General features: G+C 55.5%; 10 protein-coding genes across 10 annotated transcripts; 4 read left to right on the top strand and 6 right to left on the bottom strand.

Moving 5' to 3' along the window:
- Positions 1-470: 470 nt before the first annotated feature.
- Positions 471-2961, bottom strand: ASPACDRAFT_81562 (putative flavin containing polyamine oxidase). The gene is made up of 7 exons (XM_020205900.1): positions 2632-2961; positions 2546-2576; positions 2354-2491; positions 2260-2287; positions 2181-2200; positions 1883-2135; positions 471-1728 (listed from the first exon to the last, which is right to left on the bottom strand). The coding sequence occupies exons 1-7, from the start codon at positions 2763-2765 to the stop codon at positions 716-718; spliced, it is 1617 nt and encodes a 538-aa protein (XP_020052706.1). The 5' UTR covers positions 2766-2961; the 3' UTR covers positions 471-715.
- A 786-nt stretch (positions 2962-3747) lies between these two features.
- Positions 3748-5865, bottom strand: ASPACDRAFT_125924 (ribosome-binding protein NMD3). Its single transcript, XM_020196866.1, has 4 exons — positions 5722-5865; positions 5570-5668; positions 5211-5500; positions 3748-5137 (listed from the first exon to the last, which is right to left on the bottom strand). Exons 1-4 carry the CDS (start codon positions 5787-5789, stop codon positions 4017-4019), a joined length of 1578 nt encoding a protein of 525 aa, XP_020052705.1. The 5' UTR covers positions 5790-5865; the 3' UTR covers positions 3748-4016.
- Positions 5866-7684: 1819 nt separating this feature from the next.
- ASPACDRAFT_125920 (thermophilic desulfurizing enzyme family protein) lies at positions 7685-9692 on the top strand. Its single transcript, XM_020196865.1, has 3 exons — positions 7685-8312; positions 8374-8847; positions 8901-9692. Exons 1-3 carry the CDS (start codon positions 8017-8019, stop codon positions 9412-9414), a joined length of 1284 nt encoding a protein of 427 aa, XP_020052704.1. The 5' UTR covers positions 7685-8016; the 3' UTR covers positions 9415-9692.
- Positions 9693-10099: 407 nt separating this feature from the next.
- On the top strand, positions 10100-11065 carry ASPACDRAFT_1891234 (SDR family oxidoreductase; the record flags this gene model as incomplete). The annotated part of the gene is made up of 4 exons (XM_020198611.1): positions 10100-10430; positions 10491-10598; positions 10653-10809; positions 10877-11065. The coding sequence occupies exons 1-4, from the start codon at positions 10123-10125 to the stop codon at positions 11063-11065; spliced, it is 762 nt and encodes a 253-aa protein (XP_020052703.1). The 5' UTR covers positions 10100-10122.
- A 736-nt stretch (positions 11066-11801) lies between these two features.
- ASPACDRAFT_125918 (uncharacterized protein) lies at positions 11802-12713 on the bottom strand. The gene is made up of 2 exons (XM_020196864.1): positions 12449-12713; positions 11802-12378 (listed from the first exon to the last, which is right to left on the bottom strand). The coding sequence occupies exon 2, from the start codon at positions 12375-12377 to the stop codon at positions 11877-11879; it is 501 nt and encodes a 166-aa protein (XP_020052702.1). The 5' UTR covers position 12378; positions 12449-12713; the 3' UTR covers positions 11802-11876.
- A 2398-nt stretch (positions 12714-15111) lies between these two features.
- On the top strand, positions 15112-16626 carry ASPACDRAFT_34839 (uncharacterized protein; the record flags this gene model as incomplete). The annotated part of the gene is made up of 2 exons (XM_020200077.1): positions 15112-16194; positions 16237-16626. The coding sequence occupies 2 exons, from the start codon at positions 15112-15114 to the stop codon at positions 16624-16626; spliced, it is 1473 nt and encodes a 490-aa protein (XP_020052701.1).
- Positions 16627-16870: 244 nt separating this feature from the next.
- On the top strand, positions 16871-18103 carry ASPACDRAFT_17389 (uncharacterized protein; the record flags this gene model as incomplete). The annotated part of the gene is made up of 3 exons (XM_020197180.1): positions 16871-17626; positions 17696-17960; positions 18003-18103. Coding segments are annotated over 3 exons (1122 nt in total), but the record flags the coding sequence as incomplete, so codon positions are not given.
- Positions 18104-18517: 414 nt separating this feature from the next.
- ASPACDRAFT_15510 (TrmH family RNA methyltransferase) lies at positions 18518-19861 on the bottom strand (the record flags this gene model as incomplete). The annotated part of the gene is made up of 2 exons (XM_020197151.1): positions 18518-19636; positions 19673-19861. Coding segments are annotated over 2 exons (1308 nt in total), but the record flags the coding sequence as incomplete, so codon positions are not given.
- Positions 19862-20661: 800 nt separating this feature from the next.
- On the bottom strand, positions 20662-22959 carry ASPACDRAFT_125914 (NAD-dependent succinate-semialdehyde dehydrogenase). The gene is made up of 4 exons (XM_020196863.1): positions 22496-22959; positions 22327-22414; positions 20978-22247; positions 20662-20918 (listed from the first exon to the last, which is right to left on the bottom strand). The coding sequence occupies exons 1-4, from the start codon at positions 22622-22624 to the stop codon at positions 20801-20803; spliced, it is 1605 nt and encodes a 534-aa protein (XP_020052698.1). The 5' UTR covers positions 22625-22959; the 3' UTR covers positions 20662-20800.
- A 754-nt stretch (positions 22960-23713) lies between these two features.
- ASPACDRAFT_81556 (serine hydroxymethyltransferase) lies at positions 23714-25767 on the bottom strand. The gene is made up of 5 exons (XM_020205899.1): positions 25492-25767; positions 25351-25407; positions 25197-25290; positions 24994-25131; positions 23714-24931 (listed from the first exon to the last, which is right to left on the bottom strand). The coding sequence occupies exons 1-5, from the start codon at positions 25651-25653 to the stop codon at positions 23787-23789; spliced, it is 1596 nt and encodes a 531-aa protein (XP_020052697.1). The 5' UTR covers positions 25654-25767; the 3' UTR covers positions 23714-23786.
- Between the last annotated feature and the right edge of the window lie 415 nt (positions 25768-26182).

The following is a 26182-nucleotide window of genomic DNA, read 5'->3' as shown; positions in this document are numbered from 1 at the left end:
AGAGACTCCCAGCCCTCAGTGCACTCCCCATCCCTCGCGGGCTTTTCTTTCTTTTCTTTCTTTTGGAAAGAGCAATGTCAATGAATACTTACTGCGATACTTACACCTTAATAGAGCGCTTTGAGATAGGGGTTGATAATAGACGAAAGACATATCGTACGGCCGATAAGTTAGCCTTGACCTCGGGTCGGCTCTTAGATTAAATACTCAGTTCAAGGTTATACCCCAGTATTGATGCTTTCTCCAAGTTTTGTGGATTTACTTGAAGTTGATCTTCACAATCGAAGATTCACAATCGAAGATTCACAATCGAAGATTCACAATCGAAGATTCACAATCGAAGATTCACAATCGAAGATTCACAATCGAAGATTCACAATCGAAGATTCACAATCGAAGATTCACAATCGAAGATTCACAATCGAAGATTCACAATCGAAGATTCACAATCGAAGATTCACAATCGAAGATTCACAATCGAAGATTCACACTCGAAGACATCACAGCACGTAGCTATCCTTAAGTACTGATATAGAGTCTATAGGGTCCGATCAAAACCTCGAAAATCTTGTTCAATAATCCCGAGGCCACGGCCTTCTCGAGGTAGTAGGTAGTATTCCTGCCCACCATCTACAGCCCCAAGCGACCGGGTCTCACGCTTCAGGCTTTACGCATGCATTGCCGAATCCTATCGCTACCAAGGGGGATGTTACCCCTACCAATCCGTACTACTCACTGGCCACCCATTAACCATACTGTACGCCTCCAACGGGGTCGTCCCATTCAAGGGCTCGTAATGCATCCGCTCCCCACAGTTCTCCTGATCCTCATGCCCACTTTCCCGCAATTCCATACATCTTCCCTGCAGCAACGCCGCCACATGCGCGCCCGCCTCCCGCCCCTCGAACCACGCCCCATGCAAGAACCCAAAGTACGGGGCGCTGGTCGCCTCGCCCGCGAACCACAGGCGGCCCGCATTCGCCCGCAGGTTCTGGTGCATCTCGAGGGTCGTCCCCGCCGGCCAGTTGGAGTAGCTGCCGTAGGCCCAGGGCTCCTGCGACCAGCGCGGGTAGGTGACGTCCGTCGGGTGCGGGATGACCGTGTCGGGGAACATCTCGCGGAGCACCTCCAGAATCTCGGCGGTGGTTTGGGCGGTGGTTTGGCGCTCGACGCGGTAGGCTTGTTCGTCGACGACGGTGACGACCAAGATATGAGAGTCGGGGAGGAAGGTGGGCGAGGAGAGGGATTGAAAGATCGGGTAGTAGCCCCGGGTGGTCGGGGAGGCGTACAGGAAGAACTGGGTGTCCGTGGGCCAGAAGGTATGGGGAAACTGCAGGAAGATCTTGGTGTAGGTGCCCATGTTGAATTTCTCGATCGCGGTCTGCTTCCACCGCGGCAGCGGCGGGCGGAAGCTCACGGCGTGGTTTTGCAGGACCCCCAGCGAGAAGGTGCAGATCGCGTAGGCGGCTTCGATGCAGGCGCCGTCGGCGGTGTGGATGGTGACGCCTTTGGGGGAGTGGTCGATGGTGGTGACGTGGGTGTTGAGTCGGAGACGCGGGCTGGGGTTGTTGCGGAATATCGCGGCGGCTTCCTGCTCGATGATGGTGCTGTAGCCGCGCCGGTCCAGGACGAAGTGGTTCGCCTTGCCGAACTGGTTGAAGGTCAGGTTCTCGCCGGCCATCCCGAATACGAAGGAGCTCGTCTCGGGGGAAGAGGCGTCCTCCCAATCTAGATGTCGCACACAGCACAAATGTTAGTCCACAGCCGGACTCCCTTGGATTGAGGGTCACTGGAAGGGAAGCAAAGGGGGGGGGAGTATGCCCTCTCTGCCTCGGTGGGGGTTCTTCCTATGACGGATTGGCGAAGTTTCATCGGATCATACCCCAGTTCCACCATTCGACTGCCTGGGCAGCCATGTCGTTCTTGCGAGGGCGCCACCCTGCAAGGGCAAGCCCCGTGCGGGCGGTTTGGTCTTGCAGGTTCTCCATCAGGATCCGGCCGGCGTCGCGCGCGGCAATCTCGTAGACTCGAGCATATTCGTCGAGGATATATCGATAGTCGGCTTCGCCGGTCTCGTTGTACGTTCGGAGGGAGCTGTAGTTAGAGTAGGTGTTGCGCAGATGGTGTTTTTTAGCCTGTCGGTTAGCGTGGTTCGGTGTATACAGAGTTACGACACATACTAAAGCCCAGACAGGATTCACTGTCGTAATGGTCAGTCTGTTGTTGAAGTCTAGTAAAAGGGATGTACTGGCGACGTACCAGTATCAGCCGAACCCAATCCTTGTAGCTATGGTGGGGCGCAGTCAGTTTTAAAGCTCAGCCTTAAAATGTGTGTCGAATGCGGGGAAAATACCCAATTAGCCCCGAACTCCACCACATACGGGTTCCCGTCCTTATCCTTCCCAAAGTCCGTATGCCACACCCGACCTCCCAGGGTCTCGCGCGATTCCACCAGAACAAAGTCGGTGACGGATGCATTGGTCAAGGCTTGCTGCTCGGGTTAGTTGGTTGAGCACGGCGGGAGGGTTACTCAATACCCACATACCGCTGCAGCCACCCCGGCCATCCCACCTCCCCTGAGCCAGTTAGTGGTGACGAACAATCTTCCAAATCTAATGCTAATCAGCTTACAGGATGGCCACGGTCGTTTGCGTGCAGGTGTCGCCCGTCAGAGGGGTTTGCGCGACATAGGCACTGCCGGGTTGAGCCCCTATTGTAGCGAGCAAGAACGTGAGGGAGTTCAATAGATTCGAATGTGAATGCATTTCCACGTCTATAGTCTAACGACACTGCTTTTCCGCGGGTGTCGAGAACGGCGAAACAGGGCCTAGAAGACCTTCCACGCGGGGACTTTCGGAGGTGTGCCAGGCTATATAGACTTAGACTCCGAACTCAAGGCCGACAAGAGACATCACACCCGGCTTTCAGCATGCATGCATGCTGGCACCATCCGAGTGACGGTCCTTTTCTGCAGCCAGAAAAAAAAAAAAAAAAAAAGGGAGAAAAAAAGCCAGACAGACAAAGAGGAAAAGATGGACAATGCTGCAGGGCGGACGGCGATCAAATAAACCCGGGCGATCCTGCTTGGCATCCGGGAATTGCATCACCAGGGCTGCACAGGTGACTTCGGGCCCTTGGCAGTCAATTGGCTCCAGCAAAACATTGGGTCAATCGCCATGCTACATGCTAAAACCGCTAAACTTAGGGGCATGTGCCGTTCCCCGATATTTGAAACGAACTGGATGATTTGGATGATTTGGGCCGGAGAGGCAAGGGGCCTCGTTGATTGGCCCGATAAGCTGTGCGTGAAGTACGTACCATGCCAGCCTGGTGGTTGCGTTTGCACCCGTCCACAGTCAGTCAGATGGATCGATGCATATTGCCTTATCGTGACTTTTGCCTGCTTTCTGACATCACGGGATTCAAGGCACACGGAGTGAATATCTTGTCCGGCTCTTATGCGAGTAAGCAGAGAGCATGATGGACCTTCAGCGAAACTGGCCGTTGTCTCGTTTGTTTACTATGGTTGACGACATGTCGGAAGATTCCACCGACTTCTCGAAGGCAAGGCAACGAATGAGACAAGCCACATTAGGGATTTATTGACCGGCCAAGCATCAAATTGGAGATGAGCTGGAAATCATCGCCGCGTTGCCCCCGGTAAGATAGCCCGATCGGCGATAAGCTGCGGTGGGGCCATTTGGCTATTTTCGGCAAGTTTGGCTTGTTTGTCTGCATTGGTTCCTTCCCCGGTCCCTACCAAGCCAGCTGCAACATTGCGATGGCTCAATCTGACCAGAAAGCGAATTAGCAAAACTACGCTATAAGACCTGTCATTGTGAACATCTATATTCGTTGCCAAGATGAAAGGGTAAAATGCATGGATGCTATGAACCTGGATTTTAAAAAAAACAACAAGGGGGTAATAAAACTTTTCTTTTATCGACATGAACCCCTCCAGAAAAGTAGAATATAAACACCAGCCGTGATCATCAGGGATATTACTCGCAGAAAGCTCAATCGTCATCCATATTCAGCTCATCAAAGTCGTCAAGCAGCTCATCCATGTTGATCTGCGGCGTCTCATCCTCACTCTCGTTGTCCTCTTCCTCATCCATAGCATCGGCCGCTTGGGGCTGCTTCCGGACCTTGTACAGATCTAGGGTCTGGCGGAGCTCTTCGTCCTCTTCGACATCACGCAAGAACATCTCAAAGTCCTCCTCCAAGCGGTTGGCTTCCTGCTCCTTCTTGCGGCTCTGCTGGCCAGCGCTGGCGAGGGCCTCCTCCTCGTACTCGCGGGCCATGCGCTTGAGACGCCAGTTGCGGCTCTTGGGCTTCTTCTTGCGGGCGTAGAACTTCTTGACGAGTACGACGTCCGGGATCGTCGATCCGTACTGGTGGCTCTGCTCAATCGCGTCGAAGTTGTCGTCGTTGAAGATGGTGCCGCTGAGGTGGTAGCCGAGAACGGAGTCACCGGGGTGCAGGATACCGCCAAGGTGTGTGCGGCAGAAGTAGGTGGTGTTGTTGGAGCCAAGGTCCGAGGCGCGAGCCACAGTGGCCTCGGCAAGGTGGAAACGGCCATTCGAGTGGCCGGTAAGCTCAATATCCAGAATAATGAACTCCTTCAACTGGGTGACGTCGGCGAGGTTCTTGAACGGCGACCGCCAGTACACGCCGGTTTGAACGTCGGCCGTTTGCAGAGTAGTCGGATCCAAGAAATTCACGTTGTTTCCGACGCGGTGACAGAGGGTGAGGGGGGCGATGTTTCCAAGTTGGCGGGCAAGCTTGAGCGGCAATGCGACGAGATCGTCTTTGCAGATGGGGATCAACTCAATCGAGAAGGTGTGCTTGTAGGACTTGGTGCTGGTGTGAACATCCATAGAAATGAGCTCCTGGGACTTCTGCATCTTGCACGGTACAACAGAGGCAAGGAAGTCGACCATCTTCTCGGCGTGGTTTCGCTGCGCAAAGTAGAAATCGATACCATCTTTGGCCTCCTTGATATTGACCGTATCCTTGTGAGCGTCGTTCTTCAGAATCAACTGCTCCAGGTGAAGGAAGGTACGCTTGTGAGGGACCTTCTGTCGGACCTGGACTGCAGCTCGCCACGTGTTGGGCGTGAAACTCTTCTGACAATCTGCAGTGATGTTAGCGAGCCTGATTGACGCAAGCCTGAGTCGAACATGAGCGAAAGTGGTTGCAAGACATACCAGGACACTGCTGGCCGGCCACCACGTATTCCACCTCAAAAGATTGTTGGATAATCGTGCCCTGGAAGGCCTCCTGCTGAATTGTGATGTTGACCTTGATGCGCTTCGAGTGGGGTTCGGTCCAAATGAAGTTGGCGTCGATGATGCGGACTTTCGACAAGCCACGAAGGCGGCGCAGACAGAGGGCGAGGAGTTCCTTGGACTCGAGGGTCGCAACCACCCACTGGTTGGGGGGCTGGAGCCACCGCTCGCAGTCTTTGCAGCAGAGGAGGGTCGATTCGCGCTGGATGCTAGATTTCGGAGTAAATCAGCATGAGTTCCGTCTGCGGACCCGATACCAAAGTAAAATCCCAACTTACCCTTGGGTGACGTCGACGTTCAGTTTCAGACAGTCCTGGCACATAGCACCAGCAGAAGTGGTTCCATCGATGGGGGCACCGCAGTTGCAGCACAGAATCCTAGGAAAATATGAGCGAAATTCCGGCCAAACCAGGCTGGCGATAAGACTCACGTCGCAGCGACCGGGGGCTGGTCCTGCAGCCCCAACATGGGAACTGGCGCATCCAAATCCATCGACATCTTGACCTCCGAACGCAAACCGCAAATGCACAAAAGCGAAGAGTTGGAGTGTTAGAGATTGGGAGTTGACGCAGGATCGGACTCGGTATTTTTTTTTGCCCCGCCACTGGCCAGTCAGCAGCTGACTCAGCCGTATGTCCTGTTTGCACTTATCGATAACCATCCTGCCAGTTCGGGTATAGCGCGGGTGTGTCTTATTATGCCGGTATGAACTTCACCACAACAACAACCACACATCATCTACATCAATAATTGTATAATCCAGGTATGTGCGCCGTCTTGCTCATATTCCTGGGGCGATGCTGATTGTATTAGTCATCATGTACACAGCCATGTCAGACCACAGCAAACAGCCTGTGGATGAAGTATATAATCCGATCTCTACCCAGTGCCAAGCATCGACCGTGCTCTTCCAGTGGGGGCGAAGTTCTAGAAATCACATTTCCCCAGTAAGATTTTGGGGCCAAAATCACAAGGAAGACTTCACACACGTGGATTTATGCATGATGGCACGCCCTCACACAATGGGGGCCAGCCCTCAGCCCAACTCTGTGCGTTGAAGGATTACAAATGCGCCCTACAGCGACCCTCGCCGGCCATTCGATTTCCTTCTGCTTGTTCTCTCAGAATGAACTTAAAGATCTATTTATGACCCCTCGTTATCCGACCGTGGATGAGTAGGCGTCGTCGCAGTCACATCGGCCTCTGGCTCTGGGACTGTGTATCGTGCTATGCATTCTAAATGTTGCCGATGCCATCCGAAGACATACGCAATATTGATTTGACAAGAGTCTTGTCGGAGAGGACTATGCGCTTGTTGTTGCTCTGGTCGGTTTATACCCAAGACCCTATGGTTAGTTCCTTGATGCTGATACCGCTGCTAGGCGGGCTAGGCAATTGCCAATCTTGTGTCCATTTCCAGCCTAGTCGGCACACATTATGCAACGAGTCTTCATCTTCATGTGTCTAAGATCTCACCCAGCTCCTGTCTCCTAGCCTATACGTAGTCCGCATGATCGGTAAGTCGACCCGCTGATCGAATGTACTGAAATGATAGTTCCGCAGTAGACTTACTGAGAGGTATATCACAGTGTACATGGCTGGTCATCCCCAGGTCCGCGATGTTGGTCACGAAGGTAGCCATGTTGCTTTACTATTGACGGCTTTTCCTCACGAGCAAGTTGGCCTTGGAACTGTGTGATGGGGCAATCTAGCATACGCCGTTCTCAGACCACTGGATCGATGACCGCTTCAATACTGTCGTGCATCCGTGGCAGCCACTTCTGCAACGGTGTTCATCCGACTCTTAAGTCTCTGCGGACGCTGCAGAGATTGCAGAAAAGCCAACACGCCACGCCGTCACCGCCGCCATTGCCTGCATCGCCCTGCTCGAGAGCCTCTCATTTGAGCTCCGACCTCTCCTATGCAGGTGCTCCCTCCTTTGTTATGCGACTCCATCTTGCGATTATCTGTATCTCGGCCGTTCCCATCTCTGCGTGTCTCCGTCTTCCCTGGCGCGCCGCTTCGTCGAGCAGTCTTGCTGCCAAGTGCGCGAGATATATTAAGTCGATGGAGCCGGCGACCGGTGAGACGTCGATAGCGCGCAAGCGTAAGGCTGAGCTGTCGGGCATGATGGGAAGTATGGAGCAGATATGACGTTGAAAACATGTTGCGGGATGGCTCAGGCACGCCGCAAGATGGATGTGGAAGTGGCATTTCAGAATCTGGATTTTTCTGGTCCCAGTGCATTTGTTGAACTATATCGCCTTTCGCACCAGAAACCAAAATTAAATTGACCAGTGTGGAGGGAGGCATCTCGGCCGAAAACCTCGGACCCACCGGGCCCTGGACTTCGGCCCGTCACGCAATCGCAGCCTCCGATCGCACGGTTCCTCGCAACAGTTAGCATGTGGGGTCTTGCGAATCCCCCACACTACTATCCACAGAGCACTGCGGGCAGTTTTGGGTGTATCCCAAACTTGGGGCCAATTACGACATTAATCCCGGGATTGACGAATCGCTCAACTCCCAGCAAACAACTTGGGATCGACATGTGCGGATCACCAATTGTCTTCGCTACGCCATACTCATGCTATATGAGCAATCTGTGAAGATGTGTATAAATGCTCTCTGCTGTATCCTCAAGTGGCGATACATCCAAGACTGGTGACTTGTAGATTACAAGCAGGAGCATTACCACCGCATTTACACCCCGTGAACATCCACCATGGCGCAAGGAAACGTTCCAGCGACTGATCCCAGTGTCTACAGCGCTTATCAAGACCAGTGGTCCTCACTTCCTACCACAGCAGAAGGCTGGATCAGAAGAGCACGAGAAGTGGCCGAAGTACTCTCTCGGGATGCCGCACAAAGGGATCAGGAGAACAAATCGCCCCGAGCCGAGGTGGCTCTGTTGAAGCATTCCGGACTGCTGAAGCTACTGGGTCCTAAGAAGTACGGAGGAGGTGAGCAGTCGTGGGAAGTAGGGTACAAAGCCATCCGAGAAGTGGCCAAGGCGGATGGGTGAGCTTTCCACAACGCACTTCCTGCATACCTTCTTTAACCGCAGCTAACAATTCCCCAGTTCCATCGGCATGCTGCTCGGCTACCATCTCCTCTGGTCCACGACCGCCAATGTAGTCGGCACCCCCGAACAAATCGAGCGCACACATGAGCTGATCATCAGCAACAACTACTTCGTCGGCGGGGCGGTCAACCCGCGCGACAGCGACCTCAAGATCACCTCTGACGGGGAACACATTGTCTTCAACGGCGCCAAGTTCTTCAACACGGGGGGCGTGGTCTCCGATCTCACCGTGCTCGAAGGCGTCCTCGAAGGCACAGACCAACACATCTTCGCCCTCGTGGAGACCCGACAGCCGGGGATCCAATTCGCGCACAACTGGCAGAACATCGGTCTGCGTCTGACCGAGTCCGGAGGCGTGAAGATCGAGAACGTCCGCGCCCCGTGGACCGACGCGCTGGGCTGGGATGCCTCCACCAAGCAGCCACGACAAGATGTGCTCGGCGTCCCCTTCGCCAGCTTGCTGCTCCCCACGTAAGATCACCTGCCTTACCAGTGCAACCATGAGCAATACTGACCCCCAGTAGCATCCAACTAGTCTTCAGCAACTTCTACCTGGGCATCGCCCTAGGCGCCCTAGACTTCGCCGCCAAATACACCACCGCCCACACGCGCGCCTGGCCCTTCGGCGGCGACAACAAGACCGCCGCCACCGACGAGTTCTACATTCTAGAGCGGTACGGGAACTTCTTCGCGCATCTGCGCGCCACCGAAGCGCTGGCCGATCGCGCGGGTGAGCAGCTAGTCGGCTTGTATGCGCGCCACGGCGCGGACCGGCCGGCGCTGGCGGCGGAGGAACGCGGCGAGGTGGCCGAGTGGATCGCGAGCGTCAAGGTCGTCACCACGGACGTGGGCTTGCGGGTCACCAATGGCATCTTCGAGGTGACGGGGGCGAGGGCTACCTCACTAAAGGTCGGGCTCGATCGGTTTTGGCGGGATATTCGGACGCACACGTTGCATGATCCCGTTGCGTACAAGAATCGGGAGCTGGGAAGATATGTTTTGTTGGGGGAGCTGCCGGCGCCAACGTGGTATACTTAGTTGGGTGTGTGGTGGTACTTTTTCAAGATGCTGGTTTACTTCTTATGCGTGCCAATTTGGGATCAATTTTGGAACCTTTTGTACAGTCGAGCTTGGGTATCGCATCTGATTGCGTGTAATCTCAACTAGGTCCGCCCGGGTGGGTCCAAGACTTGCAGCTACTGCAACTTATCATTAGGATCGTGCCAGCCGGCGTTAGGGCTCACCCAGACATACTGTACATAGACTAGGAAGCAATTTGACGACTCATAGACTATGGGAAGTATTCTGAGTCGTATGACCAATGTACTGTGATTATATTAGAATCAAATAAGGCCAATTTGAAGCTTACATAGAAGTACATGCTGCCTGATTTGAAACAGGACATACAACATTATATGTATGATAACTAACTTAGTAGTTACTAAGTACTCTTTTATGGAAGCTATATTGGGAATTGAAGTACTTATCACGCTACCATTTCTTTTCTCTATTTACGTATATAATCTTGCATCACACTAACTTCCTATTCTTAGAGCTAAATTCCAGTCTCGGCCTGCGCCCTCCTTTTTCGGACATAAAGATAAGCGCCGTCAAAGACCGATCAATGCTTACCAATCGTAAATCTAACCCAGCCCTAGCAGCAAGTATATCAGGCCACAAAATACTAACTTCTTCCTTGGCAACAACTATTAGCCGACGACTATTCACAAATCTCTCAACCTGGATATGGCTTCAGTCTTGATCACAGGTGCCTCCCGCGGCTTCGGACTTGCGCTCGCGCGCGAACTCTCCTCCCGCTCCGAAACCGAGATCAGCAAAGTCTTTGCTACCGCACGAGGAGACTCGTCGCCCTTGAGCGAGCTTGCCGCTGTCTCGGCAGGAAGAGTCTCAGTCGTCCAACTCGACGTGACAGATGAGGTGTCCATCCGCAACGCTGCAGGCGAGGTCGAGAAGCAGCTTAGCGGCAAGGGACTGGATATCTTGATTAACAATGCCGGAGTCTGCCAGTACGTCGGCGATGGGGTGAAATCAATGTAAGTTTTTTGTCTATCTTAGTCCTCTTACCTCATTATGTACTCACCTACCCGCTCAAGGGATAATCTCGCAGAGAGCTTCACCATCAACGTCCTCGGTGTCCACTACGTGACGCGGGCTTTTCTACCACTTCTGCAACAGGGTTCCCTCAAGAAGGTGGCGAACATGTAACACATCACTACCCATCCACCGAACCGTATGTTCTTTCTAAAGTGCTGCAGCACAACCTCGCTCGCCTCCATTGCCCTAGCTCGCGCGTCCCATGACGTCCCCGCCCCAGCGTACAAGATCTCCAAGGCCGCCCTGCACGCACTCACCGTGCAGTATGCTCTGGACCATGAGAAAGACGGCTTCGCTTTTGTGGCCATTGCCCCTGGTGTATGTGCTCTGTCCCCTATATAAACCCGCATTATCACCTACTAATACATGAGATCGATGTTTCAAGTGGATGAAGACCGATCTCGGCGGCGGCGACATCGCCGACCTGACGCCTGAGCAAGGGGTCAAGGCATCGTTGAATATTCTGTTCCGACCGAATGGAGAGATAAACGGGCAGTTTCCTAAGGTGTTTATTCCCGGGTGGAAGAATGCCACGGGTCGGAATGTTTACGATGGGACCATCGTTCCATGGTAGTAAGAAGATGTCCTATAACTGAAGATGAAAGCTTCCATATGTCAACCAGAGAATAGCTGAAGACCAGTGGGGTAGCTAGGTGATAGGCTGGTGTTTGTGCTCTCTTGGGAAAGCAAGAAACTGGATCGGAGGTTGCCCAGTGATATGTGAAGTGCCATGCAGGTGGCTTATTCCGGCCACTTGTCGCGGCCACGGTTACCAGGGTTCAGGTCGTATCTTGCCGAGCGTACCGTGCAACAAGTCACAACAAGGCTTTGTCGAGAATCGAATCGCTCAGCCGATGCAGGTAGAAAGTGGTGTCTTGTCAACGTGGTAGTTCGATCTTATTCAAGCTGTCACACTCAGCATTGCGAAGAGGCTTTGACGGCCGGACCTTGGAGACTTTCAATCCATGCCACTTATGCACTAGTGGAACATACTTTTGCTCCTAAGAAGAAGAAGGATAGGAGAGTCAAAGTATAAGAGTAACAGTAGTAACACCCTGTCGGGCAGTACTACATGTGGGTCCTATACGTTGGTGTGAGATTTTAGTAGCGTCGATCCTGGTCTGATCACACAAAGTATGCGATAGAACATGAGCACTAAGCAAGCTATGGGCAGGGACCTGATAGTCCACATCACCCGACAACCGCAAGGTAGGGTTCTTGTCAGCTCCTGCCTCGTATGGCTCTACGCAGAGTAAAATGGCTACGGTCCACTCAGTTGTGCATGTCAATCACAAAAGGCTCAGATATTGAGCCGATTAGGTATAGTATCATACAGACAAACATGAACAGGCTGCCTGGTCTAACAAAAAGCCAAGCCTAGTCCATCAAATACAAGGCACAAGCTCAAACTCCAAGAACTCCTCCCCCCACTCCACCGGCTGGAATCGCCCAAGCTGCCTCTCAAACCTCTCCTTGACACTGACAACAAGCCTCCGCTCCGCGCGGTCAGCATCCCGCCAGAAATGCGGCCACAGCATCAGCTGCACCTCTTGTCCGCTCCGCCGCTCCGTCTGCGCCGCCCAGACCATCACCGGGCCACGCAGTGCATCCCACTCGTCGGGCTTTGCATGAAACCGTAAAGCCGGCGGGCGGTACCCCTTGAGCTTCTGGATCTGCGCCCGTTGCGGCTCCGCGACCGGCGCCGGGAAATACACGCTGATCAGCTGGAGCCCCTTTGGAGGAAGTGGAACCAGGGCGGTAAGCTGCCGCTGGATACTGTCTCGTGGGTAGCGAGGGGGACGATTCCGCTGTTGGAGAGGGTCTCGAGGTAGAGCTGCGCGTTGGGGGAGGACCTGAAGTCCCTGTATTCGGAGACTGTCCACCATTCTATGCCAGGTCAATGTGAAGGCAGAGGTTAGGATGATTGTTCGCGTGGATCCACAGGGCGATGACGTACGCGTTACCACTAATACTTGAGGCCTTGCACTGTCCTTGACTCGGCCCCAGACTGTCTGGCAGTGGCCTATGTCGTGGACCAGGGGCTGGAAATAGGATGCCCATGCATCGGTGTCGGGCTGTGATGATGAGGCGAGTTGGAACCGGGTCCAGGTCACCAACTCTGAGTCTTTGGGATCATGAGAGATGGAGCGGTTTGGCTTGTGATGGCAGAGGTTGCTGAACGTCATGGCGGAGGGTGGGGTGGTTTTGGGGCTTGATGCGGGGCGGGATGTTCTGCTGAGCTGGTGTTGGGAGCATGCTGGGCTTGTATATACTGGGGCTATGGCACGTGACTATGTATGGTTTCGGGGGCAGTGACGTTGTTGAATCACGATCTGCATCTAACGAGCATTGAATAGTATCAACAACAACCAAGAGGGCTCAGGAGCAGGTTCCTGAGACATGTCATACCGTCTATGCTCCATTGTGTGCTTATACCTATCAGCGCGGATACTGCCCAACAGCAACCTTGGCAGCGGCCAACTCAAGCAGCTTCGGATGTAGATCTAGCTCAGGCTCAGGCTCATGTGCTATATACATTACGCCTCCGGCATCGAGTCAGACCCTGTGGTCCAGGGATAAGACTATGCCTCAACTACTCCTCCACCTGATCAGCCAGCACCACCTTCCCAAACATCCGCCGATTCCACACCTGCGCATACGCCTCCTTCAACTCGTCGAACCCAAAGACCTGCTCGGCCACGACAGGCCGGATATCAAACGCCTCGATCGCGCGGTTCATCTCCTCAAGCCGGATGCAGTTGCTGACCTCGACAGCGCAGTACCAGGTGCATGGGACAGTACCTGCTATGGCGGTGGGACTCTCTACTGCCGGAATCTTCTCAATCTACCTCTCTGTGTTCAACTATCTGGCCGACACCTATCATCGCTACGGCAGTTCCGCTTCGGCTGCCCAGATCTTTTATCGGAATATGTTGGGTGGGATTTTCCCTCTCGTCTCTCGACAAATGTTCACTCATCATAGGATTTGGCGCCCCAGCCAGTCTGCCTGGAGGCGTGGGCATGGCTTTGACACTCGTACCGTGGATCCTGTCTGGTGTGGGCCCTCCATCAGGAGACGGAGCAAGTTGGCCGGGAAGATTATGGATTGATTTTGGGAGCAGAGGATGAAACAGGAATTCGCAGGAACAGCGCAGTCCGGAGAACATCTGACACATGACCCACCAGTTCTTTTTATTTATTTTTCTTTTACCCAACGCCCAGGTTCATGTTGTCACCCGACTCATCGAGGGGGATTGACTCAGACATCAATTCCGTGTACCAATCTAGACCCTGGCCAACGAACCTCACCATCGGCCAAGGGCTTTTGCAAACCTTGAACATCTGGGCCCTGACTTTGACGACTGCAGAGCTGAGAAAGCTGGCAGTTCGATGCAACGCCTCCAGCCGATATCGTCGATTTCATGACTGAGCTGGAATGTCTCGTCCTGTGACATAAACGCTTCCCGTACGACACGGATAATCCACCGGACAACGCGTGTTGCCAGCTCTACGTGGGCCATATTAGACAAGAGATAAGAGTGAGGGCCGATAACAACATACTAGACAGTGTCTGCTCCTCATAGGAAGTTGCCACAAATTGCAGCCACTTTCTCAAGAAGATAGCACATTCCAGGTCACAGAAAGCATGATCCCCGCTCCAGCCGAAGGATTTGAACTGAGAAAGATAAGAAGTGCCCGCCTGTACAAGAATGTTCAGGGAATGGACAGAATATAGCAGGGCATGTATGACATGCGTACCGCACTTTGGCAGGGGCGCTTTATACATGTCGCGGCGACTACTGCTGGATCGCCACTCTGCAGTCTGCGTCACTTTCCAAGGTTGTAATACAGACGAATATATGCCACACCCAGCAGGGCAGTAGCGAATAACGCAAGCGGGCTATAGGAATCATACAGTTCCAGCTTGGATTCGGGAGAATGGCACCAGGTGTGTCGCCAACGGTCAAGCGACGGCTCCAGTTCTAATCGGCATCGATAAGCTGCGATAAGGTACGATAAGACACGTGCGATAATGTCGCCTTAGCTTTTCAGTCCAGCGTGTCTATCGTGGTTTTGACGGGTTGAAATTATGCAATGAAAATGACTGCTGTACTTGCAGAGCGCGTTCAGCCAGGCGTATCGCAGGATCAGCTATCGGCTCTCTTCCTGCTTGGAAATCGAGGAAAATTCGAGGAAGATTCGTGGTTGGAGATATGTTGGAGTCTCCAACTCGGGCTCCCGTCGGCAATTGCAGCCTGAGGCTTTCGAATATGATGGCCTCGAGTCAAACAAAAGAAACGGTGCAAACAATCGAAACATCTGGCGATCTTGTATTACCCGCCGCGTGTATGAAGCTTTCACTAGTCGCCATTCTCACAGCATGAAATGGAAGTATAAGGGAACACCCCTTGTTCTCCATCGTGTTGATTGGAGCAGGCAGTCTTGAAGGTCAAAGCAGCTTGAACGAGACCCACTCAATGCCTGAGGCAGATGCTAAGTACAGTACTGTACATGATCGAAACAGCGTCGTCCAATTGCAGCGAGACACTGCTCGTCCTCAAACCTCACCCAACACGATGATTAAAGTATAGGCGCACGAATTGTGTTAGATGACCCACCATGCTACTAACTCCCATCCACGTTCGCGGCCGTCGCAAAATACGGGATGAAGATGATGACGCTCCCAAGCCCATTCCCAGCGGGCCCCGAGGCGGCCGGCCACTGCTATCACCCCAGGCGAAGCTCAGTTCATCGCAGACTAGGAGCCACAAGCGCGCTCGTCTACTGACTGCCACCCCACTCGACAAGCCGCGCAAGAAGAAGCAATCACTGCTGGAATCTCTTCCCAATGAACTGATCGAGAAGATCTTTCTGCATTCCTTGAACGTGAACCTGGCTCGTTCGTCCCCCATTCTTGCTGCGGCCGTGTCGACTGAGCGCATCTACCGTGCTTTGATCTTGCTGGCTTTCTGGGATGACAGCACGGAGTTATCTGCATCACCCTACAGCCGTGAATCGAGGGATGCAATTTTCCGAACTCTACGACCATTGGACTACGCGCCTATCAGCCTGGCGCAGCGGAAAGACCTACAGACGGCCATCCTTCACTGTAGATGGTGTACCGTGCCGCGAATACTCGACCAGTTACCGGATTTGATGAATCTGGTCATTCAACAACACTGGCTCGGTGCAGGAATCAGCATGGCCGAAGAGCAAGAGAAGCTGTTAGATCGTGTGCTCAATCTAGAAGATGATGCAAATGTGTTTGAGGGCTTCGAAACCATCAACACTACCCCTGACACATCGACACCTGCACCCACAAAAAACTACACCCTTACCATCAATCCTTCGATATCTATGACCATCACCAACCATTCCATCGAACAGGAAACCACGCACCCTTTCCTCAGCCCCTTGATCATTCCTGACAAATATCTTCGAGGTAGCACAGGTAGTGACTCCGCGCCGGCCACTCCCTCCTCATCATTCTCGGACGACGGCTTCACTCCAGCCTTGGTCACCTACCTTGAAATCCACCGACTCTCCCTAGGATTTGACAGTGTTACTCTTCCCCTCAGACCCCCTAAACACCCTCTCATCCTTTCTCGTCCCTGCTTGCAACAAGGAATCCATACCGCCATCGTATCCAACAATCTTCCCGCCCTCCTCACCCTCCTCAAACTGGACGAGTTCTACTTCCGCGTCACCGAACAGCAACACCTCACTGCGCAGGACCAGGACCAGGATCAGGAGCCGGTCATCCCCTACGCCCTATCTGCTGGACACTTCCGCACCGCGGTGCGCTTGGCCCCGCGCAACCCGGAATTCTTCCAAGCACTCGTGCGGGCGAACGCCGAGTCGGTCCCCGCCGACGACCCCGAGATCACGGAGTGGGCAATGCGCCTTCAGGATCCGTTCGGCCGGTGGCTGTTGGAGCTGATGCTGCGGCTGCCCGAGCAGGCGGCGGCGGCGAAGCGCAATCCGGTCCAGAATTCGGTCTTCTGGATGGGGCGGGCGAATGCGGACAGACGCGAACTGGCGAGCATGTATCTGCGGGACGTGTTGGGAGGGGTAGAGAGGCTGGAGAGTTGGATGGGCGAGATGCATGTCCCACTGTCACTGTCATCCTCATGATCGTTCCCTGATTCATTCTGCCGGACGCGGAGGCGGTGGATGAGACGCTATGGCGGCAAAATCGCCGAGGCCGGCGGAATCATCTTCTGCGACATCTGGAAAGTATGTAAAAGGGCTCTGCTGCGTCTCCTGATCTACTCCATCAAACGAGCAAAACCTCCCCTACACCTTCACTGCAGCGCCCTTCAACCCCACACACCAATTCACCGCCTATACTTACCCAGAAACACCGTTGGCCGGCGCAATGCCGCGGCTCTCGACCCGCACGATCCTCCAAGCGTACGCGCAAGACGCACTGCTCCCGCTGCTGCTCCGCGAATGCCGGACGATTGACTCGGCCCGCAGCGAACTCCGCTGGCTCCGCCAACACGCGATCGACCTCACCCAACAACGCAAAGAACAACGCTATCAACGCCTACAACAAGCCTGCAAAACTGGCCAAGCATCCGAAGAACCGCAATCATTCCCGAATACACAACCCCACCGAAAACCCACGCACCGCCACCCGCCCGAGAATGCCCCCCCAAAGGGCTGGCGCCGCACGCTGCGCACCCTCTGCCACGCCCGCTCCCGCGGCACTCCGCTGCAATATCTACTCGGCGACCAACCGTTCGGCGACCTGACCATCCTCTGCCAGAAGGGGGTCCTCATCCCGCGCAACGACACCGAGACCTTCACCTACGCCGCGGCCAAGCAGATCCGCCAACAATTTCCCCCTCCCAAACCCGGACCCAACCCCGCCTCCCCACCACCATCGTCATCCCCATCCCCATCACCTCCTCCAAAAACCCTCCGGATCCTCGACCTCTGCACCGGAACAGGCTGCATCACCCTCCTCCTCCACGCCCTACTCTCACCAAGCTACCCCTCCCTCAAAATCGTGGGCATCGACATCCACCCGCCCGCGATCCACCTCGCGCAAAAGAACCTGCGCCACAACGTCACGCTCGGCGACCTATCGGCCCGCGCATCCCAGGAAGTGGAATTCCGGCGCGCAGACGTCCTCGCCGGCCCCTCGGCGCCCACCTCCCACTCTAAGCTTAGAGGGCCGGTCCCCGCGCTGGAGGAGCTCCTTCCCTGCATCCCGGAATTTTGCCCCCGCTCCCGCTCCCGCGCCCAAGATGCATCAAAGCAGAACGGGCAAATGGGGATGGAAGGGGAAGGGGAAGGGGAAGGCGAAGCAGAGGTTGAAGTCGACGTGATCATCTCCAATCCGCCGTACATCTCCCGGACGGCATTCCTGGATGGGACGACGGCGCGGAGTGTGCGGTTCCATGAGCCGGTTTTGGCGTTGGTACCACCTTCTCCTGTTTCGGAGAAAGGCATGGTGGAGGGTCTAGGGCAGGGGCAGGGGCAGGGGCAGGGAGAGGGGCAAGAGGAAGATGTGTTCTATGCGCGGATTGTCGGGTTGGTGGGCAGGGTTGGGGCGAGGATGGTGGTGTTCGAGTGTGGGGATTATGAGCAGGGAGGGCGGGTGGTCGAGCTGTGTCGACGGGGTGTTACGGCCCAAAAATTGGGCGGGAGGTGGGAGGTGGGGATCTGGGAGGATGAGACTTCTGTTGAGAGTGGAGGGGAGGGGCGGAAGGAGGGAGCATGTATGGTTGTTATGAAGAGGGTGGATGTTCAGGGGTGAGGTGCTGTGTTTTGTCTGGTGTTTATGTGAAGTATTGGATGTGTCTAGCGGATTGTTGATTTTGTGAATGATGAAGTAATTTTCATGGCTCATTCAGCGCTATCACTATCAAATATAGGTCTGGTTCTTTTAGTTAACCCACCAATGCAGAAAGGAAAATCCAGCTCTATGTCCATCTGCTGGTTGGTGTATACAAAACATGGTACAAACCCTACGAGGTAGTCAACCCGCCTACCTCCGACCCTTCCCCTTCGTCGTCTTCGTCTTCTTCCCCGCCGACTCATCCACCATAACCGGCGACTGCAGGATCCGCTCCATCAACAACGCCGCCGCAACACTGACATTCAAACTGTCCACGCGCGCGGGATCACTCTCCACCCCCAGCCGCGGATCGAACCGCGCGCCGGGGATCCCCACCTTCACGTCCGCAGCCGACAGCAGATGGGTACTCAACCCGGTTCCCTCACTGCCCATCATCAGCACGCAGGGCGCCTGCGCGGTTGCCGGGCCATCCGCGGTGCCACCACCAATGTCCGAAACGACCTGGGAGGCGGGGCCTGGCATGTCCGCGGCGAAGAACCGCCAGCCGTTCTCCTTGGACTTGGCGATGAACTCCTGCTCGTTGCGCACGGCCAGCAGCGGCATGTTCTCCGCGGCGCCGGCGGAGGCCTTGATGGTGACGGGGGTCAGCGGGGCCGAGTTGCGGCCCGCCAGGACCACGGCGTCGACCCCCAGGTAATACGCGGAGCGGATGATGGCGCCCATGTTGCCGGGGTCCTGCACGCCATCCAGCAACAGCACGACGGGGTAGCGGTGGGTGCTGTCCGTAGCATCGGGGTTATCGGAGAGCCAGCGGGCATGGTTGATGGGCACGAGGGTGTCCGTGCCGTTGACGGCGGCCTCCTCGCGCGACTGCACGCCCAGCTCGACCTGGAAGTTCTCTTCCTTGACCGAAGCGACGCGGTGGAGGTGCGCGACGGGCAGCTGCGGGAGGGGCGAGGCCTCCAGCACGACCCCGTTGTGCGGCCGGCCCGCGCTCATCTTGTCGAGGAGCCGGTCCCACTCCGCGAAGGCCATCTTGACCGGCACGTTGTTGAGCAGCGCCAGCTTGCGGATCGCCGACTTGGCCTCGGACAGGCTCTCGCCCTCAGACTGGTAGATGTAGAGCTTGTAGAGCTGGCGCCGCGTGCAGCGGAGCGCCGCCTCGACCGCCGCTGTGCCGAACACGAACTGCGACGCCGGCGTCGTGTACGGGATCTCCGCCGGGGGCAGCACGTGCGCCTTGACGCGTTCGGGGACCTGGTCGGTGCTCTCGTGGGTGTACTGCCCGACCTTGCGCCGCGCGTTGCCGGGTTTCTGCTTCGAGGCCTGGAGGTCCTGCGTGCTGCTGTCGCTTCGGTCGAAAGTCGACACTCGACCTCGCCGGCCCTGCTTATAGTCGTGGCCGCTCTTGTCGCCGTTCGCGCCCTGATCATTATCCCGAGAGAGCTTTTTAAAGCTACCCGTGCGAATGAACTCGTCCTCGTCGAATTGCGCGCCGAGGAAAGGCTTCTTGACATTCAGGGTCGTCCGCGTGTCGGCAGATTTCTCACCGCGTTGGAACGAGGGAAACCGGTTCCCATCCCGGGGACCCTCCTCGCGTCTGTTGCGCCTTCGTTCATATCCCTCGTTCTGGTTGAAACCCCGTTCTTCCGTCTCCCAAGCTCGACCTTCCCTGGATGTTGACGCTTCCGTCTCCCAAGCCCGACCCTTCCTGGACGACGATACCGCCCGCTCGCCGTCGCCTCTTCCGCGCCTGGCACCACCCCTAGACCCCCTGTCGTGTTTATCATGTTTCTTATTCCTCCGATCCTCACCTCGCTCCTTCTCCAACCGCGCGGACAGTGACCGCCCCGACCGTTCCTCTCGTCCCCCATCTAGCTTATCCTCCCGGAACCGGGACCGACGGATCCCGGCGTGAATGGCCGAAGTCAGCGAGGCATGGCGGACGCTCGTGCTGCCGGTGGCAGAGTGCAGGCGCAAGGACAACGGTGTGCTGTGCGAGATTCGCAGGCTTTTCGAGAGGGTTCTAGGGAGGGACATCACAAGGATGAACGTCTGCTTGCGACGGAGGTTTCTAGCGTGGGGAGGCTGTGCTGAGTTCCGAGTTCTGTGGCGAGGATTTGTGTGTGAGAGACGGGAAATGGAGAATTAGGACACTGTAGCAAGCACGAGCGTTAAAGCGTTAGGAGAGACCCAAAGTATGGGGAGAATTGAGCAGAGTGACAGCAAGCCGAGGCGAACACTCCGAAAGATTTCACATGGGCCAGGATATTATCTACCCGGGCGATTGTTGTTCCGGGGAACGCTTGGACCCGCTTGCCTCTTATCGATAAGCCCCCAGTTTCGATGTTTTTGATAAGCCCAGTTGGCTCTTTACAGAATCATGGAGAAGACATAGCTACAAATAGCTCAGTCATGGGTTAACTGAGAGTCACGGGTCCCTGCCCGGACAGTATTTTATTCATTAATTCAGCGCTAAAAACCACAATACACCCCAAATCACGACTGAAGGGGCTCGCCCATTCCGCCAAAGGTAACACTTTTGACCACCAGGAACTCCTCGATACCATACTTGCTACCCTCCCGGCCAAAGCCACTCTGCTTGACACCGCCGAATCTAAGACGCTGTTAGCTGACAATCCACGGAAGACCATTGCAAACTGGGAGAGCACTCACGGAGAAGCAACATCGCTGATCAGACCGGTGTTGACACCGACCATACCCACCTCCAACGCCTCGGCCACCCGGAAGATGCGCTTGACGTTGCCGCTGAAGAAGTATCCGGCCAGGCCGACCTCAGCCTGGTTGGCCAGGTCGACGACCTCCTTCTCCGTCTCGAAGGGGAACAGGCCCGCGACGGGACCGAACGTCTCTTCGGAGGCCAGGAGCATCTCCTTGCTCATCTCGGAGAGCACGGTGGGGTCGTAGAAGTTGGGCCCCAGGTGCGAAGCCTTCTGTCCGCCGGCCAGGACCTTAGCACCCTTGGACACGGCGTCCCGCACGTGCTCGTCCACCTTCTGGACGGCGCGGTCGTGGATGACGGGGCCGTGGGTGATCCCTTCCTCGAAGCCCGCACCCAGCTTGAAGCCCTTGACCTTCTCGGCGAACCGCTTGGCGAACTCATCGTACACCCCACGCTGCACGTAGATGCGGTTGGCGCAGACGCACGTCTGGCCCGAGCTGCGGAACTTGGAGGCGATGGCGCCGGCCACGGCGGCGTCGAGGTCCTCGACATCATCGAACACGATAAACGGCGCATTGCCCCCGAGCTCCCACGAGACCTTCTTGATCGTCGAGGAAGCCTGCTTCATGAGCAGCTTGCCCACGTTCGTGGAACCGGTGAAGGACACCTTGCGGACCTCCGGGTGGGTGGTGATCACCTCGCCCACCTCGGGGGTGTTCTTCGAGGCGGTGACGATGTTGACGACGCCCTTGGGGATGCCCGCTCGGTGCGCCAGCTCGGCGAGGGCGTTGGCCGTGAACGGCGTCTCGCCGGGGGTCTTCGCGACCACCGTGCACCCAGCGGCCAAGGCCGGCCCGATCTTTCGGGTGATCATCGCGGCGGGGAAGTTCCAGGGGGTGATGAAGCCGCAGACGCCCACGGGCTGCTTGAGCGTGATGACCCGGTTGCCCGCGATCGAGGACGGGATTGTGTCGCCGTAGATCCGGGGCGCCTCCTCACTGAACCACTCGAAGAATCCGGCCGCGTAGTTGACCTCGCCCTTGGCGTCGGCAAAGGGCTTGCCGTTCTCCCATGTGATCAATGTCGCCAGGTCGTCCGCGTTATCCACCATCAGCTGGTACCAGCGGCGCAGCATGCGCGCGCGCTCGCGGGCCAGAGTCTTCCGGAAGCCTGGGAAGGCTTCCTTGGCTGCCAGGATGGCCTTCTCGGTATCTGCGGAGGAGAACTCGGGGCATGTTCCGATGAGCAAGCCTGAAGCGGGGTCTGCGGAGAGGGAGTGAGAAGCATTATTAGCCTGCCCCTATCTTCTACCGCCCGTATGCGAGATGATGGAGCTGCTTACCATGTACCTCAAACGTCTCCCCCGACTCAGCACCAACCCACTCCCCATTGACGTAGGCCTTCTCAATGAAGAGCGACCTGTCTTTCAACTAATAAGTCAAAAAGGAATCAGCATTTCAAATCCAACCTCTCCAACCCTTCCACGAAAGCCCCGACGCCAGAAAACTCACCGGAGGTACCGTATGCCCCATATTGCTATACAACCGCTTCGCATAAACCGGCGGCGGAAGACGGAAGGGATAACGCGGCCGCGACGATCTCAACAACTGTTTCGAAACCGGACGGACAAACCGCTCCATTATATGCATGCGCTTTTTCTCTCGCAAGACCAAACCCAGGAAAAACAGCTCTCCCGCAAACTGGAAAAAGCTAGTGTTGGACGTGTCCTCGTCTTCGCTGCCTCTGCCTCTTTCCGACCAACAGTGCGGGGATAGAAAAGCCTCGGAGAAACTGCGGTGAGGGGATGAGCGGTGTTTGTGAACAAGAACTTAGGGACAAGAAAGTCACGATCGATCGGTTAGGGGGATTTATAATCAAGAAAAAGGAAGAGAGGAGAAATTTACAGCCAGAGATTTGACACCAGGGCCCTAGGCCGGGGGGAGATAGGCCAGCTATTTAATTGCCAGTGGAATTGGGGGTGAAAGTTACCTCCCCTTCCTCCTTCCAATACTTTACCATTCGGTTTGAGGGGAAGCTTCCCCCACTGCAGTCACGATCACGTGTCATCGACGTCATTGCGGGATGGCTGGGATCTCCTTAAGCTCGGCATTGAATTCGGCTGCAACTGAATTCATCAGGGCATACCCTCTTGGCTACTATATTCAATGACATTCCACAATACTTCTCAGAGACTCAATACTGAAGGTATATGATTTCTCTCTCCGATGAGTGCACATATACCTCCCTGTATAGTACCACAGACGATACCATAAATTACACAATGGTACCGCACGGAACGTTATCAGTCGGCAGCCCGCGCAGCAGCGAGCTTAACCTCGGCGGTGTCAGCCAATCGGCTGGATCTGTTGAGCAGCTCCGGGATCGTTGCCCAATCATGTATCGTCGTAGCCACAGCTATAAGTACTTACGGGCGTCTGCCACCGCCAGCACTGCGGGCAGGTAATCGGCATCATCCATCCATCCATCCATGGAAATGCTCTCCTCTTGCCGTGAACTATGACTTTCTCCGTCCCGTGGATCTTGAACAGGATTCCAAGGACAGGATGTGAATCGCCAACTATCATATTGTCATCTGCCACCGGGATCTGCCAAGCAATTGTTGTGACTACATTTTCACTCCTACAAGGTGTATTACATCTACATAATACCGTCTCGCGATGCGCTTCGCTACTGGAGTAACCAACCGAAAATAAAAGGACATCAACATTCATTCATCTAGTAGGGATATGGTTCTTCGCAGGCATGCAGACAACAAAAAAAACTTAGCAACAAACAACGAAACTACTCGTCCTTGGCCCACGGCAGACTAAACGTGCCCGCCCAGTCCTCGACCTCCTGGCGCAGTTGCACAATGTCCGAGATCTCCTCACCCTCGCCCACGTAGTCCAGGAAGGCCTTGACCGTATTCGGGTTCTTGACACCCTTGGCCGTCGCGCTCTCCTTGGCGGCCTTGTCCAGCTTCTGGGTGATGACCACCGCCCGGTCCACGATATCCGCCACCCGACGGAAGTCCTCCGGCTGGAAGCCCCGCGTCGTCATGGCGGGCGTGCCCAGACGCAGGCCACCGGGCTTCAACGCCGACCGGTCGCCCGGCACCGTATTCTTGTTGCTGGCGACACCGCACAGCTCGAGGACCCGCTCCACGCGCGCGCCGTCCACCCCGCGGTTCTTAAGGTCCACCAGCACCAAGTGGTTGTCGGTGCCGCCGGAGACGATGTTGTAGCCCAGCCCGCCGCTGCTGAGGGGCGATCCCAGTCGCTCCGAGAGAGCCTGGGCGTTGGCCAGCACGGTCTGCTGGTAGGTCTTGAACTCGGGCGACTGGGCCTGCTTCAGCGCCACGGCCAGGGCGGTGATTGTGTGGTTGTGGGGCCCGCCCTGATGGCCGGGGAAGACGGAGGCGTTGATCGGACCCTCGAGGTCGTACATCTCCTTGTTGCCCTTCTTGTCCGTCCGGCGGACACCCTTGCGGTAGAAGATCATCGCCCCGCGCGGACCGCGCAGGGACTTGTGTGTAGTGGTCGTCACGATGTCGGAGTGGGTGAACGGCGAGGGGAGGACGCCCGCGGCGACCAGACCGGAGATGTGCGCCATATCACTGAGCAGATACGCACCGGCGGCGTCGGCGATCTCGCGCATGCGCGCGTAGTCGATCAAACGGCTGTAGGCCGAGGTACCGGCGATGATCATCTTGGGGCGGTAGAGAAGAGACTGTTTCGCAAGACTGTCATAGTCGATGAGACCCGTCGACTCGTCCAACCGATATGGCAGAGTCTCAAAGTACTTCGAGATGAAAGAAATCTTTTTGGTAGGTGTCTGGTAGCCGTGGGACAGGTGTCCGCCGTGGGGCAGGTCGAGACCCATCAGGCGGTCGTGGGTGTTTAGGACGGCAGAGATGGCGTACAGGTTGGCAGGGGATCCGGACAGAGCTGCAATCATTTAGACTAGGGCCTTCAATATCAATAATGATATGTTCAATGAAGGTACTCACGCTGCACGTTCACGCCCCATTCTTCCGGGTTGAGACTGAAGGTCTCCAGCGCTCGCTGCTGACAGAGGCGCTCAGACTGATCAATGAACTCATTGCCTCCGTAGTACCGAGCTCCAGGATACCCCTCGGAGTATTTATCTGGTGAACGTCAATACTCAATCCAGTATCTCAGTCAAGTGTGTTCGAAAGGGTTGATGACTGACTCTGCATAACACTGCCCAAGGCATCGAGGACGGCCTGGGAGGTGAAGTTCTCGGAGGGGATGAGGTTGATGAAATGTTGTTGGCGTTTTTTCTCCTGCAATAATCATAATCCATCAATTCCCGTCCTGAATATATTCCTAGCAGCTAGACCAACCTTCTGGAGGATCTGGTAGATGGCGGGGTCGGACTCTTCGAGATGGGCGGAAAGCAACTACTCCGATGGTCAGTACGGGTGGTATGACATCAGACATCGCCGGGCCATGCGAGCGATGCTCATCGGAGGACCAGAACGCACATTTTGTTGCACTTCAGGGCTGGAGGAGGAAACAGAACGAGATTGAACAGGCATAGAAGGAAACGAAGCGACCGCCGAGCGCATAGGACGAGGGAGCACGAAGGCCGGCTTCGCAGTGCGCGGGAGCAGGCGCGAAGCCTGTCGTCCGCAACGACCCAACATGATGTGTGGTGTGATGTAGTGGAGTGGATGGTGAAGTTCTGAGACTGAAATGGAAAGAAGAATCAAATGAATTGATCACTCAAGACCTCGAAACACGCGACAATCGGAAAAGTCGAAAAAGAAGCGAGGTTCGTTCCCCGGAATTATAAGAGACGGGGGAGACGGGGAGAGCAGCGAAAGCGAGCAGCGCTGCGAGGGAACGACAAAGGCGACCTCGGACTGGAAAGGCAGTTGCGCTTCCTATCAGCTTGTCGGACAACTGCTGCTCCTCCGTTGCCCGCGGGAAGCTGTGTCCACTAGGCCGGAAAAAGACTAGCATCTCCGGACGGTAGGTGCCCTCGGAAGAACAGAGCGGCCGCTTGCCGAGGAAAATCATTTTTCTTCTCGCCCGATTGCGGTTGCGGCTTCTTCCTTTTCTTTTTTTTTTCATCACACAACTAAATCCAAGATGAAGAAAGGCGTTTAGCTTGCCAGTTCTCGTGGATGGTTGACTTCGGTCGACTATCCCGGGCGATGCTGACCTGTCCCC

This window comes from Aspergillus aculeatus (genome assembly GCF_001890905.1).
Source record: "Aspergillus aculeatus ATCC 16872 unplaced genomic scaffold ASPACscaffold_17, whole genome shotgun sequence".
NCBI lineage: Eukaryota > Fungi > Ascomycota > Eurotiomycetes > Eurotiales > Aspergillaceae > Aspergillus > Aspergillus aculeatus.
Note: the sequence above shows the minus strand (reverse complement) of the source record. Positions and strands in the feature narration are given on the sequence as shown.

What these genes read in the sequence shown, in the direction of transcription:
- ASPACDRAFT_125920 (XM_020196865.1), top strand. Translation starts at nt 8,017, where the DNA reads ATGGCGCAAGGAAACGTTCCAGCGACTGATCCCAGTGTCTACAGCGCT. An exon ending in GAAGTGGCCAAGGCGGATGG is followed by an intron (nt 8,313 to 8,373) that starts GTGAGCTTTCCA and finishes ACAATTCCCCAG; the next exon opens with TTCCATCGGCATGCTGCTCG. An exon ending in GCCAGCTTGCTGCTCCCCAC is followed by an intron (nt 8,848 to 8,900) that starts GTAAGATCACCT and finishes GACCCCCAGTAG; the next exon opens with CATCCAACTAGTCTTCAGCA.
- ASPACDRAFT_125918 (XM_020196864.1), bottom strand. Translation starts at nt 12,377, where the DNA reads ATGGTGGACAGTCTCCGAATACAGGGACTTCAGGTCCTCCCCCAACGC.
- ASPACDRAFT_125924 (XM_020196866.1), bottom strand. Translation starts at nt 5,789, where the DNA reads ATGTCGATGGATTTGGATGCGCCAGTTCCCATGTTGGGGCTGCAGGAC. An exon ending in CAGCCCCCGGTCGCTGCGAC is followed by an intron (nt 5,669 to 5,721) that starts GTGAGTCTTATC and finishes ATATTTTCCTAG; the next exon opens with GATTCTGTGCTGCAACTGCG. An exon ending in GGCCGGCCAGCAGTGTCCTG is followed by an intron (nt 5,138 to 5,210) that starts GTATGTCTTGCA and finishes ACATCACTGCAG; the next exon opens with ATTGTCAGAAGAGTTTCACG.
- ASPACDRAFT_81562 (XM_020205900.1), bottom strand. Translation starts at nt 2,765, where the DNA reads ATGCATTCACATTCGAATCTATTGAACTCCCTCACGTTCTTGCTCGCT. An exon ending in CAAACGACCGTGGCCATCCT is followed by an intron (nt 2,577 to 2,631) that starts GTAAGCTGATTA and finishes TAACTGGCTCAG; the next exon opens with GGGAGGTGGGATGGCCGGGG. An exon ending in TGGAGTTCGGGGCTAATTGG is followed by an intron (nt 2,288 to 2,353) that starts GTATTTTCCCCG and finishes GCCCCACCATAG; the next exon opens with CTACAAGGATTGGGTTCGGC.
- ASPACDRAFT_125914 (XM_020196863.1), bottom strand. Translation starts at nt 22,624, where the DNA reads ATGGAGCGGTTTGTCCGTCCGGTTTCGAAACAGTTGTTGAGATCGTCG. An exon ending in GGAGACGTTTGAGGTACATG is followed by an intron (nt 22,248 to 22,326) that starts GTAAGCAGCTCC and finishes CCCTCTCCGCAG; the next exon opens with ACCCCGCTTCAGGCTTGCTC. An exon ending in ATCAGCGATGTTGCTTCTCC is followed by an intron (nt 20,919 to 20,977) that starts GTGAGTGCTCTC and finishes ACAGCGTCTTAG; the next exon opens with ATTCGGCGGTGTCAAGCAGA.
- ASPACDRAFT_81556 (XM_020205899.1), bottom strand. Translation starts at nt 25,653, where the DNA reads ATGTTGGGTCGTTGCGGACGACAGGCTTCGCGCCTGCTCCCGCGCACT. An exon ending in GCCCTGAAGTGCAACAAAAT is followed by an intron (nt 25,408 to 25,491) that starts GTGCGTTCTGGT and finishes CCATCGGAGTAG; the next exon opens with TTGCTTTCCGCCCATCTCGA. An exon ending in ATGGGGCGTGAACGTGCAGC is followed by an intron (nt 24,932 to 24,993) that starts GTGAGTACCTTC and finishes AAATGATTGCAG; the next exon opens with CTCTGTCCGGATCCCCTGCC.